The sequence below is a fragment of the Physeter macrocephalus genome, chromosome 11 (genome assembly GCF_002837175.3).
Source record: "Physeter macrocephalus isolate SW-GA chromosome 11, ASM283717v5, whole genome shotgun sequence".
NCBI lineage: Eukaryota > Metazoa > Chordata > Mammalia > Artiodactyla > Physeteridae > Physeter > Physeter macrocephalus.
Window position 1 is genome coordinate 95,464,516 of NC_041224.1, and position 14,487 is coordinate 95,479,002.

A 14,487-nucleotide genomic window follows, 5' to 3' on the forward strand; every position below is an offset into this window, starting at 1 on the left:
TGGCCACTGAGCCTGTGCGTCCGGAGCCTGTGCTCCGCAACCGGAAAGGCCACAACAGTGAGAGGCCCGCATACCACAAAAAAAAAAAAAAAAAGATTAATACTGTAAAGAAAATGGAAAAGTTAAGAAAAAAAAGAAGAGGAGGAGCTGGTTAAAGGGCTTTCTCTAAGTCTCAAATCCAGAGCTGCAATAACAACAACAAAAAAAACCAGATACGGCAGACGCAACACTAACACGAGAATCATGAGCCTTGCTTCCACCGCTTGGACGAAAGCTTGCTATGGCAAGTCATTTAGCCCGGATCTTGACTCAGTTATACATAGGCAAAGGAAATTATAATATCCTATCTCCTCTACAGGAGGAGGACTCACCTGAGGCTGTGGCTCAAGTTCTCCTAACGCCCCCAAATTAAAAGGCTGTAGCCCTGTCTCCATTCTACCATCCGGACCACAGAACAACATGACAGCACGGCAATCCTCCCTACCTGTTGCTAGGACGAGAGCTGGTTGAATGATGTCAATAGCTTCAGAACAGAACTTCTCTAAGTCTACAGCTCTGCCTGGATCGCGAAACCTGCTCAGGTGAATGTCAGATATCTGCCGAAAGCAGGTATTAAACAGAGATATCTGAGTCAGGAAGAGGCAGCACAAACAGAGATGACCCAGCGGCTCTCTCCGGCGGAAGGAAAAGGCAAAGACGCAGTGCATCAACGAAACCCCCAGGGAAGGACGGAGCAACAACCCCCTCTCCCCCAGCCCAGAGTGTGGGCCCAAACAGGAGCGGGTCGCGACCCCGCGGAAACTGCTGGCGTCTCACCGTGCGGCGCCAGCTCTGCACCCACCCAGCCCCGGCCTGGGCTCCCGCTGCGTCACCTGCAGACCCCAGAAGATGTTGCTGGCTCCGAGGCCCGGCGCAGGGTGCGGGCTCCGGGGGGTGCGGGGCTGGGGCAGTGGCGAGGGCGGCCCGGCCAGGCCGTAGTGCTCCAAGAACACTGCCGCCAAGGCCGCGGCCGCCAGCCCGGCGACCACCCTGACGGCCAGAGCTGCGGCCATTCCGCCCGCCGGGGCGCGGCACTCGTGTGCGGGGCCGGGGCAGGGACCGGCACCGGGACCGATTGGTGCCCCCCCGGGAGCTGCTCTGGCCGCACTTCCGTACTCTATGGTCGCGGAGCCTACGCCGCCGGTCTGGTCCGCCGGCACTGGCACCTACGCCTGGCTGTGCAGCTGCAGGCCGCCCGCGGCTCTGGGCTCGGTTTGCTAATGCAATGCGGGGTAAGGAAAAAAAACCTTGACCCCCAGCGCCACTCGCAGTAGCCGTGGGGTGGCAGGGAAGGAGCCCGGGTCTGGGAGGCGGAGGCTAGCGTCCTGACTCCGCCTTAGTCAATCATGCCGGACCTCGGTGATCGGTTTCCTTGCAAACCAGAGTTAATACCTACTGAGCGTACTTCACAGGGTTGTTGTGAGAATCAAAGTATGTATGAGGACGCCTTTTAAAAATTGCTGCACACATGTGGCAGGTGGCTTTCTCTGGTTCCTTCTGATTATTAACAAAGTCGCTCCATAGGTTTTCTATAGATTTAATCCGTATGTTTTGTGAGAGTTGTTTTTTCCTAGAACTGATTTCATGTGCACTTGGTTACATAATAGTCTAATACGGTGGTGTGCCATTCATTTAATACATTTTAAAATACTTCCTATGGGCCAGGTACAAGAGAAGAATTACATTAGGGTCCTGCCCTTAATTTATCTAACCATTCCCTTATTGTTGAACTTTTGGATTGTTTATTATGTTCTGAATAAACATTTTTGAATAAACATGTTTTGAAAAACATTCTGGGTAAACATATTTCTGTTTTCAATAAACAGTTTTATATGAATACAGCCCCCCTTTTAACCCCTTTTTGAGTTATTTTATTGGGCTGTGTTGCCAGTATTTAAGTTATGCCTATTTCAATTCATTAAATATTTTTTTAGTACCTTTGGAATTCAAGACATTGATCTAAGCAGAAAACATAAAGAAACATAATGGTAAGTAGCTAAAAAGTTCACTATCTTAGAAGTTTATGTAGCAGAGAGAAATACACAAATGAGGTTGAGAAGAACATGCCATTTTGCTACAAGTGACATTGAGATATAAAAGGCTAGAGGAAGGTTAAAACCTGGAGAGATCACTTCTTTGGAGAGACTCTGGAAAAGTTTGATTAAGGAGGTGGCATATAAAGGACGGATAGTATTTCTGAGTGGCAGAGATTGGGGGCAGGGTGGGGAGAAGCACTTTCCACCAGGACCTAACAACATGAACCAGAACATTAAGGTGAGAAAACGCAGGTCATGTTGAAGAGACAGAGTCTTCCTTATCCAGGGGTTGGGCATCTGTGGATTCAACCAACCCATGGGGGTGTGGAAGCTGCAGATACAGAGGGCCAAATTTGGGACTTGGGCACCCAGTGGTTTTGGCGGTTGGGTGGTGGGGGGTGGAAGGTGGGGACAGACTCCTGGTACTGAAACAGGAGGGAAGGCGGCAGGGCACAACCTTTAAAAGAATGACATAGCTGTTGAGCATACAACAAAAACTGATTAGAACCGCCTAGGTCCAAGATGGTGGGAGATTTAACTTCCAGTAGACCTTGAGCCTCATTATATGCTCATTGTAATACATTAGCATGCTAAATGACACACCACACCCACAGGTGCCATGACAGTTCTGAGGCTGACCATAAAAGGCCAAAAAGTGGGCAGAGGCCCAATTCCTGGAAATCCCTGCCTTTCCCCCAAAATAGTTGAAATAATCCTCCCACTCATTAGCCTATGAAATTACCCAGCCCATAAAAAACTAACCATGCCGTATTTCGGGGCCACTCCCACTTTCTGAGAGGGACTACATTCTGTCTTTGGAGTGTGTTTCTCCCATGGCCATTCTCACCTTCTGATATGGACCACATTCTGTCTATGGAATGTGTATCTCTCTAAATAAATCCACTTCTTACCTATCACTTTGCCTCTTGCTGAATTCCTTCTGTGCTGAGACATAAAGAACCTGAGTTTCATTAAGTTCTGAGACCAGGTATGTGATCTCAGGTAACGACAGTGGGTTCGAGTTCCAGCCCATGGGTTCAAGTCCCAACCTGAGTTTTTGCTGGGTTCAAATCCCATCTGAGTTGTGCAGTTTCAGAACCAATACCCTGCACATACCAAGGGACACTGTACTTTAGTTTCATTGGGGCTGGGTTATACCTAGAGGAATTAGACCGGACGCTTTGTTTGACCCACACTGAGGAAGTGAGACAGGAAGGGGGCAGGGCACAACCTTTAAAAGAATGGCATAGCCATTGAGGACACGACATAAACCGGTTAGAACCAACTAAGTCCAAGATGGTGAAAGATTTGACTTCCAGTAGACCTTGAGCCTCATTATACACTCATTATAATACATTAGCATGCGAAATGACATACCCACAGGCGCCATGACAGTTCCAGGGATGACCATAAAAAGCCAAAAAGTGGGTGCTGGCCCAATTCCTGGAAATCTCTACTCCTTCCCCAAAATAGTTGGAATAATCAACCCACTTATTAGCCTATGAAATTACCCAGCCCATAAAAACTAACCACCCCATATTTCAGGGCCACTTTCTGGGAGAGACCACATTCTGTCTATGGAATGTGTATCTCTCTAAATAAACCTGCTTTCACTTTTCTATGGCTCACTCTTGAATTCTTTCCTGTGCAAAGCCAAGGACCCTCACTTGGCGGCCAGTCCCACAGACTCACTCAAGACCCGGGACATGACCCTCCTCTTGTGCCCTTTTTTTTTCCCTGCAACAGAAAGCCTCTATAAATGCCAAGAGTGAAGATAGATCTGGCAATGGCATAGGGAACCAATTAAACAGAGAGATGTGGCAGAGAGTCCTGTTAAAAGAATACTGCACTAATCGTGTGTTATGATCTGAATATGTCCCCACAAAATTCATAAGTTGATAGTATTTGGAGGTGGGGGCTTTGGGCTCCAACCTCCTGAATGGGATTAGTGCCTTTATAAAAGAGACCCTAGAAAGATCCCTGGCCCCTTCCACCATGTGAGGATGAGGCAGGAGATAGGTGTATCCCAGGCTGAGCAGCTGGAGTTTGTCCCCTGTGGGGGGACAGTAGCAGAGAGGAGCTGAGCCCTGCCCAGATAAAAGATAAAGAGACCACATATTTCTCATTCTCGAAGTCAAGGAGACCTTCCCAACTACACATGTGCAGAAAAGCTCCTTGGAGGTCAAAAAAGGAGTGACGTCAACCTACCCATAGGCCTCTTCACTAGAATCCATCTTGGCTAAGAGATGTGCATGCGTGCACACATGGGAGGACCCTGAGATAAACCAAATACGGACTCAGAACCAGGCAAAGCAAGATGATTGGCCAGAGGAAACCCAGAACAAATGCCCCATACAAGTGATTCAAACTACCACGAGGGCACAACTCTCTCTCTGTGACTTCCCATGTGTGTCTATTCACAGGTACTCTTTTCCTCCTAATAAACACTTTACTTGTTTCACTACTTTCTGTCTCCTGGGGAAATTCATTTCTACAGAGCCAAGGGCCAGGGCCTTGTCACTATGTTGCAATGTAAATAGCAGTGAGAGTTTTCTTTCTTCTGCTGCTGAGAGCAAGGAAAACAAAGGGAACAGCGAACAGCCTAGAGAAGAAACATAACCTGGCCTGAAAGAGTTAATCACTCCTTGTTTTACTTTAACTGTCACTAATTTGTAGTAACTAGATTTGTACCTTAAAAAGCTAATCTCACTCCCTGACACTGTGTAATTTACATTCGGCACCTGTCACCCCTAACTCTGTGTGAGTTACATCCTCACACAGGATGCCTGTCACCCCCTAACCTTATTACCTCCAAGCACTTACATTCTATATGCCCCTGGTAACAAATCACCCCCTGTAGTTTTTGCATTTCAGAAACAAGGTCACCAGCCAATAAACCAGAGGCAAACGGACACAATTACCAGCCTGCCGGACTTCAATTACCCAACAGCCTGACGCCAGCTATGACTGTTCTGAAATAATGCAAATGAAAGGAAGAATGCAAGACTTTCACTACTTTGAGCCTTATCTTATACCCCGGACTGCGGGCCCCACATATAAAATCTTACCTGATTCCCAAGTCGGGGGGGACACAGTTCTTGAGACACTAGCTTGCTGTGTCTTCCCTTCTGCCTGGCAGAAAAATAAAGCCATCTCTCTCTTCCTCCAAAATCCCTGTCTCCATATTTCTGTTCAGCATCGGTGCACAGGGAAGCCGACATTTCAGCGACAACTGGACACTGTCGCTGGTGGTCTAGTGGCTAGGATTTAGCACTCTAACTGACACGGCCTGACTTCAGTCTCTGGATGAGGAACCAAAATCCTGCTTCAAGCCACTACAGGCCAAGGCCACCCAAGATCAAGGACACAGCAAGAAGTCAGCAGTCTGCAACCTGGAAGAGTGTCTTCACCAGAACCTGACCACACTGGCACCCTGATCTTACACTTCCAGCCTACAGAACAGTGAGAAATACATTTCTGTTATTTACAAACCACCCAGTCTGTGATATTCTGTTAAAGCAGCCTGAATGGACTAAGATATCCAGGTGGTGGGTAATTACAAAGGCCTGAAGTAGGAAGGTGGAAGAGTGTGACATTGAGATTAGAAAGGAAGGATTGTAAAGACAGAAACTACAGAATTTGACAGCTGATTGGACATTTGAAGGAAGAACAAAAGATAGCTGAAAGTTAGTATAAAATCTGGAACTCTAGTGATGAAAAAAACTAGGGCTATAGTGTATGTGTAGAGACCATTGTCCATATGAATAAAGTTTTTGGTTTTGTCTAATACTGTGCCACTAAAAAACATCTGGATGAATATCTTCAAAGCAAATTTGGAAGATATGGTTGAGATAATCTGATTTAAAACACAGGCAATGTAGCATATAAAAAATGAATTTGAAGAGGTTTTGGAGGAATCTACCTCAAAGATATGAAAATCATTTTCCAGAAATGGAATACAACAAGAAGCCATGTGATAGAAGATAGGAACAGACTTGCTGTAAAGACATCTTGGACAGAGAAACATGGTTTAAAGTCACAAAGGCCAGCAGTTTGAATTTCAGACACTGAATTGTAACCAAGCTGCCTCACCCAAGGTGCTCAAAGTGAAACAGAGCAGAACCCTATGGGGCTATCCCTCCTTTCTGTGTCCCCCGGCTCTTCTTTGTAGGAGATGGGCTTCATTCAGCCTCCTTGACCTTCCCTGAGTTCCAAAGGGCAGGTTCAAACAGTTGCTAATCAGGGAAGAGAAGGGATACAGAGACAAGGGAGGAGCCACCAAGAAACAATAGTGCAGCCTTGGGGCAGGGTCCTGGTTCCTCAGGAAGGAATATATACATAACAATACCTTTGAGTTCTGCAGGAACTAAGGCCCCCACCCAGGTGGAGGATGGTAACTTCAGACTGAGCACAGGATTCCTGGAACACCGCCCTGTTACCTCACCACCGACCAATCAAAAGAAAGCCACACACCATACAACCCTCATCCCAAATTTTGCCTATAAAAACTTTTCCCCCAAAACCACCGGGGAGTCCAGGGTTTTTGAGCATGAGCCACCTGTTCTCCTTGCTTGGCCCTGCAGTAAACCTTTCTCTGCTCCAAGCTTCAACATTTTGATTTACTTGGCCTCACTGTGCATGGGGCACACGAACTTTGTTCAGTAACAAAATTGAGTAGAAACAGGAATTTACTTATGTCATGGTGGTTAATGATCCTCCAGAGAAATACTGGTTTGACCAGCTAATCACTACAAATTAGTATAAAAGCTGGTTCTCAGTTCCTGACAGTCAAAGGAGAAAGGTAAATTTCTTGTAATCTCATAAAGATAGCAAGCAGCAATTCACCATGAAAGCAAACTTTCCTAAAATTAAAGTGAAGGGAGAATTTATCACTTGGACATTTCACAATACAATGTACATTGTCATCAATACTCATAAATTGAACTATGTGACTCATAAACATGAGTATTGATGACAATGTACATTGTATTGTGAAATGTCCAAGTGATAAATTCTCCCTTCACATTTTTAAAAAAATTAATTTATTTTATTTATTTTTTTATTTTTGGCTGCATTGAGTCTTTGTTGCTGCACACGGACTTTCTCTAGCTGCAGCGAGTGGGGGCTACTCTTCATTGCAGCACGTGGGCTTCTCATTGCAGTGGCTTCTCTTGTGGCAGAGCACAGGCTCTAGGCACGCAGGCTTCAGCAGTTATGGTGTGTGGGCTCAGTAGTTGTGGCACACAGGCTTAGTTGCTCCGCGGCATGTGGGATCTTCCTGGACCAGGGCTTGAACCCGTGTCCCCTGCATTGGCAGCTGGATTCCTAACCACTGCATCACCAGGGAAGCCCCTCCCTTGACTTTAATTCTAGGAAAGTTTGCTTTCATGGTGAATTGCTGCTTGCTATCTTTATGATAGCAATTGCCATCAAATCACTATTTCTATACTAACCTTATTTTAAAATCTGAAACTGTATTATTAAATCATTGTTCTGTGAAGTCATTTTGTTACCCAATGAGGTCCATTTGCTCTACACACAGTAAGCCAAACACTGAGACTCTGAGGATTATGGCTGAGAAAGAGTTTATTCACAAGGCAGCCAGACGAAGAAATGAGAGAACAAGTCTCAGATCTGCCTCCCCAAAGGCGAGGGGGGTGGAATATTTATGGGATAAGCAAGGTGGTCTTAGGCATGGGGAAAGGTGATTGGAGGTAGGGGAAAAGGTGAGGTAATCGGTGGTCTGTGCAGGTGCATGTGGGTTACATGTTTCTGCATATTGAAAATGGAACTGCTTAGCATGATTAGAGGGTGGAGTTTTCCAGCTGTCTCACATCAAGAGGCTATTCCTCAGACACCTGCCCTGGCCCAGTTTTAAAGGTCAGTGGCCCCAACCAGCCCCAGACAGCTTGCACTGGGCAAGAGCTAAGTGCAAGTTTCTGTGAAACAACTGGGTTGTGTGAAGCTGGGAAGGTGTGGAAAGAAAAAGAAAGAGAAAGAAAGAAAGAAAGAGAGAGAGAGAGGGAGGGAGGGAGGGAGAAAGAAAGAAAGAAAGAAAGAAAGAAAGAAAGAAAGAAAGAAAGAAAGAAAGAAAGAAAGAAAGAAAAGGAAGGAAGGAAGGAAGAAGGGACGGAAGGAAGGAAGGAAGGAAGGAAGGGACGGAAGAAAGGAAGGAAGGAAGGAAGGGAGGGAAGCAAGGAAGGGAAGGAAGGAAGGAAGAAAACCTTAATCAATGAAGGCCATTTACAGGTAGAGGGGTTTTAACAAGCCGTTCCCACACCTGTTGTTCTGTAAGACAAGCCCAAGAATTTTTATTAGTTACCAGCTTCTGTTAACGCTATGGAGCATGGCTTCAATTTCCATAGAGAGCTAAAGTAGTATAATCAAAAGAGTTTTTCATGTATATAAATGTTTTTAAAAATTATTTTTCAAAATCATGATAAAATACATATAACATGTTATATATCTATTAACTGAAAAACCCACACAACCTAAGAGCAGTATGTTTCAGTTTTATTCACAGACCTTACTGAGAACTATAGCCCAGGAGATAGCCTCTCAGATAGCTCTAAGGAACTGCTGTGAAGAGGCAGGGAAGGAGCCAGGATATATGTGAATGTTTTGCTGGGAAAAACATGTAGTCAGGCATAAAAAGATTACTGCTAATCACAAAGAACAGATATTTCAAGTGAATGATTTTAGCACTTTTCTCTATATGGGAAGATGCAAGAATCTGGAGTCATAGAAATTTTTCTTTAGATATGTATCTTAACTATCTAGGTGCCCTTATATCCAAAGCACAGAATGCTTCTTGTTCCATCCTGAATTCCCCTCAGGGTGGGTGACTGCAGTGGGTTGCAACTTAATCCTTGAAGAACTGGAATGGTTGGCAACATTCCTTGTTTTACACATCTTAACAATGTTTAAGTGTACAATTCAGTGGCATTAAATACATTCACTTTGTTGTGCAACCATCACCTCTTTCCATCTCCAGAACTTTTCAGCATTCCAAACTGAAATGTGTAACCATTAAACATTAATTCCCCATTCTTCCCTCCCTACCCCTGAGCCACTAGTAACCACTATTCTACTTTATGTCTTTATGAATTTGATTATTCTAGGTACATCATATTAGTGGAATCATACAATATTTGTCATTTTGTGTCTGGCTTATTTCACTTAACATAATGTTTTCAAGGTTCATCCATGTTGTGGCATATGTCAGAATTTCCTTTCTTTTTAAGGATGAATAATATTTCATTATGTGAATATAGCACATTTTCTTTAATTATCCATCTGTCAATGGACATGTGGATTCTTTCCACCTTTGGGCTATTGTGAATAATGCTGCTAAACATCATTATGTACCGGATATTCTTAAAGCTTCTTAAGGAACACTCCTATTTTTTTTTAATTGAAGTCTAGTCGATTTTCAATATTGTGTTAGTTTCAGGTGTACAGCAAAGTGCTTCGGTTACACATACACACACACATATGAATATATATATTCTATTTCTAATTCTTTTCCATTATACTGTTGACAAAAATTAATCAGTCCATCTAAGAAAGAAACAGAAATTTTTATTCAAGCCAAATTTGAGGATAATAACCTGGGAAAGCATCTCCAAAAGCTCTGAGAACTGTTCCGCCCATTAGAAGTCAAGGCACAGTTATGTAAGTTTTTTGAGAGAGGGCTGTACATTAAAGTACATGTTATTGACAGTTTACACAATCCAGATCTAAGTGCCATGGGACCCCTTATCAAGAAGGAATATTATCTTTAAGGAGTCATTTTATTGATGCTAGGAGAATGTTGCTCTCGATGATCGAGCAAGTATTTCTGATCGGGGAGGTTTGGTCGATGCATAATGCAGTTAAACAATGCACAGTGCAGGGAAAGAGGAGGCCAAAGGACATAGAAAATTTTTTATGTTTAAATTTTTCTTATCTTGCCATAAAATATGAATTTTATTTCACAATAGTTTATTAAAAGATATTAAATTTAGTTCCCTGTGCTGTACAGTAAGTCCTTGCTGCTTATCTATTTTATATATGATAGTGTGCATGGTGGGGAGAATAAATTGGGATTGACAGATGCACAAGGAACACTCCTTTAACTCCTTAGGAAACAGAAATTTGAGGGGAATTTTATCTAGGTAGTTAAGGCTCTGTATAAGGAACCTGAAACACTTGCAAAAGTAATAAGTCAGAGATCAAAGAAATTCTGATGCATACTACAACATGGATGAACCTTGAGGACATAATGCCAGTACATTAAGCCAGTCACAAAAGACAAATACTGAATGATTCTGTTACCAAACACAAGTTCGTGTCCCTGACTCACAGTGAAGCCAAACAAACCGAAACACTGGAATTTGGAGCAGAGAAAGGTTTATTGCAGGGCCAAGCAAGGCAAACAGGTGGCTCATGCCCCCAAAGCCCAAACTCCCCAGTGGTTTTAGGGGAGAAGTTTTTATAGGAAGAATTTGGGGTAAGGGCTGCAGAGTATGTGACTTCTCCTGATTGGTTAGTGGTGACATAACAAGGTGGTGCTCCAGGAATCTGGTGCTCTGCCTGAAGTTACCATCCTCCACCTTGGTGGGGGGGCCTTAGTTCCTGCAGGAGAACTCAAAGATATTGTTATGTATACTTCCTCAGGAGGAACCAGGACCCTGCCCCAAGACTGAACTATGGTTTCCTGACTGCTCCTCCCTTGTTTCTGCATCCCCTCCATTCCCTGATTAGCAACTGTTTGAATCTGCCCTTTGGAACTCAGGGAAGGTCAAGGAGGCTAAATGAAGCCTATTTCCTAGAAGCAAGAAACAGGGAGGGAACTTCTGGTGGTGCAGTGGTTAAGAATCTGCCTGCCAATGCAGGGGACACGGGTTCAAGCCCTGGTCTGGGAACATCCCACATGCCGTGGAGCAACTAAGCTTGTGCACCACAACTACTGAGCCTGTGCTCTAGAGCCTGGGAGCCACAACTACTGAAGCCTGTGCACCTAGAGCCTGTGCTCTGCAACAAGAGAAGCCACTGCAATGAGAAGCCCGTGCACCACAACAAAGAGTAGCCCCTGCTTGCGGCAGCTAGAGTAAGCCTATGCACAGCAATGAAAACCCAACAGAGCCAAAAATAAATTAACTAATTAATTAAATTTTAAAAATGTAAGTGTTAAATGAGCAGACTGAAGTGGGTGTATTTAAAATTCAATTAAAAAAAGAAAAAGGAAGAAACAGGGACAAAGAAAGACTTTTGTGCCCAGGAGGACGCCACAGGTCCAGGTTTCAATTCCATTTATGTGAGGCACCAAGACTAGTAAAATTCACAGAGACAGAAAGTAGAATGGTGGTTGCCAGGGGCTGGGGAGAGGGGGAAATGAGGACGTAATGTTTAAGAGGTACAGATTTTCAGTTTTGCAAGATGAAAAAAGTCTTTGAGATGCATGGTATAGTGATGGTTGCAAAACAATGTGAATGTACTTAATGCCATTGTACACTTAAAATGTGCATGCCTACAATGTATACTTAAAAATCAAACTGAGTTCCCCTAAAGCCAAGTTCTTCTGCAGAATTTATGATTAACCTCTCTATCCAAAACTTTATGCCCTGTCTTGTCCCACACTTGTTCTCCCTCAAGATGGAGGAGTATCAGGAGGGGCGCCCTCAAGATGGCAGAGGAGTAAGATGAGGAGATCACCTTCCTCTCCACAAATGCATCAAAACTACATCTACGTGTGGAACAACTCCTAATGAACACCTACTGAATGCTGGTAGAAGACCTCAGACTTCCCAAAAGGCAAGAAACTCCCCGTGTACCTGGGTAGGGCAAAAGAAAAAAGAAAAAACAGAGACAAAATATAGGGACGGGACCTGCACCTCTGGGAGGGAGCTGTGAAGGGGGAAAAGTTTCCACACACTAGGAAGCCCCTTCACTGGAAGAGACGGGGAGTGGCAGCGAGGGAAGCTTCAGAGCCACAGAGGAGAGCACAGCAACGGGGTGCAGAGGGCAAAGTGGAGACATGCCCGCAGAGAGGATCGGGGCCAACCAGAACTCACCAGCCTGAGAGGCTTGTCTGCTCACCTGAAGGGGCGGGTGGGGGCTGGGAGCTGAGGCTCGGGCTTTGGAGGTCAGATCCCAGGGAGAGGACTGGGGTTAGCTGCACAAACACAACCTGAAGGGGGCTGGTGCGCCACAGCTAGCTGGAAAGGAGTCCAGGGAAAAGTCTGGAACTGGCTAAGAGGCAAGAGACCATTGTTTCGGGGTGCGCAAGGAGAGGGGATTCAGAGCACCACCTAAATGAGCTCCAGAGATGGGCGCGAACTGTGGCTATCAGTGCAGACACCAGAGATGGGCAGGAAATGCTAAGGCTGCTACTGCAGCCACCAAGAAGCCTGTGTGCAAGCACAGGTCACTATCCACACCTCCTCTCCTGGAAGCCTGTGCAGCCTGCCACTGCCAGGGTCCCGAGATCCAGGGACAACTTCCCCGGGATATCACACAGCGTGCCTCAGGCTGGTCCAATGTCACACAGGCCTCTGCCACCGCAGGTTCGCCCCGTGTTCCGTGCCCCTCCCTTCCCCCAGCTTGAGTGAGCCAGAGCCCCCTAATCAGCTGCTCCTTTAACCCCCTCCTGTCTGGGCGAAGAACAGACGCCAGAGGGCAGCCTACATGCAGAGGCGGGGCCAAATCCAAAGCTGAACCCCAGGAGCTGCACGAACAAAGAAGAGAAAGGGAAATCTCTCTGTGCAGCATCAGGAGCAGTGGATTAAATCTCCACAGTCAACTTCATGTTCCCTGCATCTGTGTAATACCTGAACAGACAATGAATCATCCCAAAATTGAGGCGGTGGACTTTGGGAGCAACTGTGGATGTGGGGTTTGCTTTCTGCATCTAATTTGTTTCTGGTTTTATGTTTATATTAGTTTAGTATTTAGAGCTTATTATCATTGGTAGATTTGTCTTTTGCCATTTGTCCTGCGGTTCTGTCTGTCCATTTTTTGCTTTTTTTTTAGTATAGTTTTTAGCACTTGTTATCACTGGTGGATTTGTTTGTTGGTTTGGTTGCTCTCTTTCTTTCTTTCTTTGTTTTTTTTATTACCTTTTAATTTTTTATTTCAAATAATTTTTTATTTTAATAACTTTATTTTATTTTTCTTTCTTTCTTTTTTCTCCCTTTTTTTCTGAGCCATGTGGATGACATGGTCTTGGTGCTCTAGCTGGGAGTCAGGCCTGAGCCTCTGAGGTGGGAGAGCCAAGTTCAGGACATTGATCCACAAGAGACCTCCTGGCTCCACGTAATATCAAATGACAAAAGCTCTCCCAGAGATCTCCATCTCAATGCTAAGACCCAGCTCCACCCAATGACCAGCAATCTACAGGGCTGGACATCCTACATCAAACAACTAGCAAGACAGGAACACAACCCCACCCATTAGCAGAGAGGCAGCCTAAAATCATAATAAATTCACAGACATGCCAAAACACACCACCAGACGTGATCCTACCCACCAGAAAGACAAGATCCAGCCTCATTCACCAGAACACAGGCACCAGTCCCCTCCACCAGGAAGCTTACACAACTCACTTAACCAACCTTAGCCACTGGGAGAAGACACCAAAAACAACGGGAACTATAAACCTGCAGCCTGCAAAAAAGAGGCCCCAAACAGAGTAAGTTAAGCAAAATCAGAAGACAGAGAAATACATAGCAGATAAAGGAGCAAGGCAAAAACTCACCAGACCAAACAAATGAAGAGGAAATAGGCAGTCGACCTGAAAAAGAATTCAGAGTAATGTTAGTAAAGATGATCCAAAATCTTGGAAAGAGAATGGAAAAAATACAAGAAACGTTTAACAGGGACCTAAAAGAACTAAAGAGCAAACAAACAATGATGAACAACACAATAAGTGAAATTAAAAATTCTCTAGAAGGAATCAATAGCAGAATAACTGAGGCAGAAGAATGGATAAGTGACCTGGAAGATAAAATAGTGGAAATAAGTACTGCAGAGAAGAATACAGAAAAAAGAATGAAAAGAATTGAGGACAGTCTCAGAGACCTCTGGGACAACATTAAATGCACAAACATTCGAATTATAGGGGTCCCAGAAGAAGAAGAGAAAAAGAAACGGACTGAGAAAATATTGAAGAGATTATAGTTAAAAACTTCCCGAATATGGGAAAGGAAAGAGTCAATCAAATCCAGGAAGAGCAGAGAGTCCCATACAGGGAAAATCCAAGGAGAAACACACCAAGACACATATTAATCAAACTATCAAAAATTAAATACAAAGAAAAATTATTTAAAGCAGTAAGGGAGGGGCTTCTCTGGTGGCGCAGTGGTTGCGCGTCCGCCTGCCGATGCAGGGGAACCGGGTTCGCGCCCCGGTCCGGGAAGATCCCACATGCCGT

At 44.7% G+C, this 14,487-nt stretch overlaps 1 protein-coding gene and 1 long non-coding RNA gene across 7 annotated transcripts in view; one reads left to right on the plus strand and one right to left on the minus strand.

Annotated features, from left to right (window-relative positions):
* TMEM62 (transmembrane protein 62) overlaps positions 1-1,091 on the minus strand; it is a 36,430-nt gene extending 35,339 nt beyond the window's left edge. The window contains exons 1-2 of one of the 6 annotated variants that reach the window (XM_028495528.2): positions 873-1,091; positions 485-596 (exon numbers count right to left, since the gene is read on the minus strand). In XM_028495528.2, the coding sequence (XP_028351329.1) occupies positions 485-596; positions 873-1,052 (292 nt within the window). In that variant the 5' untranslated portion in view covers positions 1,053-1,091. Of the gene's footprint in view, positions 1-484; positions 597-816 lie in introns of all 6 variants that reach the window. The other 5 variants (XM_024118297.3, XM_028495531.2, XM_028495529.2 and 2 more) reach the window with 5 other exon arrangements.
* Positions 1,092-1,187: 96 nt separating this feature from the next.
* LOC114487033 (uncharacterized) lies at positions 1,188-5,222 on the plus strand. Its single transcript, XR_003681614.2, has 3 exons — positions 1,188-1,271; positions 1,974-2,027; positions 4,950-5,222. It is a non-coding gene; the product is annotated as an uncharacterized lncRNA (long non-coding RNA).
* The last annotated feature ends 9,265 nt before the right edge of the window (positions 5,223-14,487 follow it).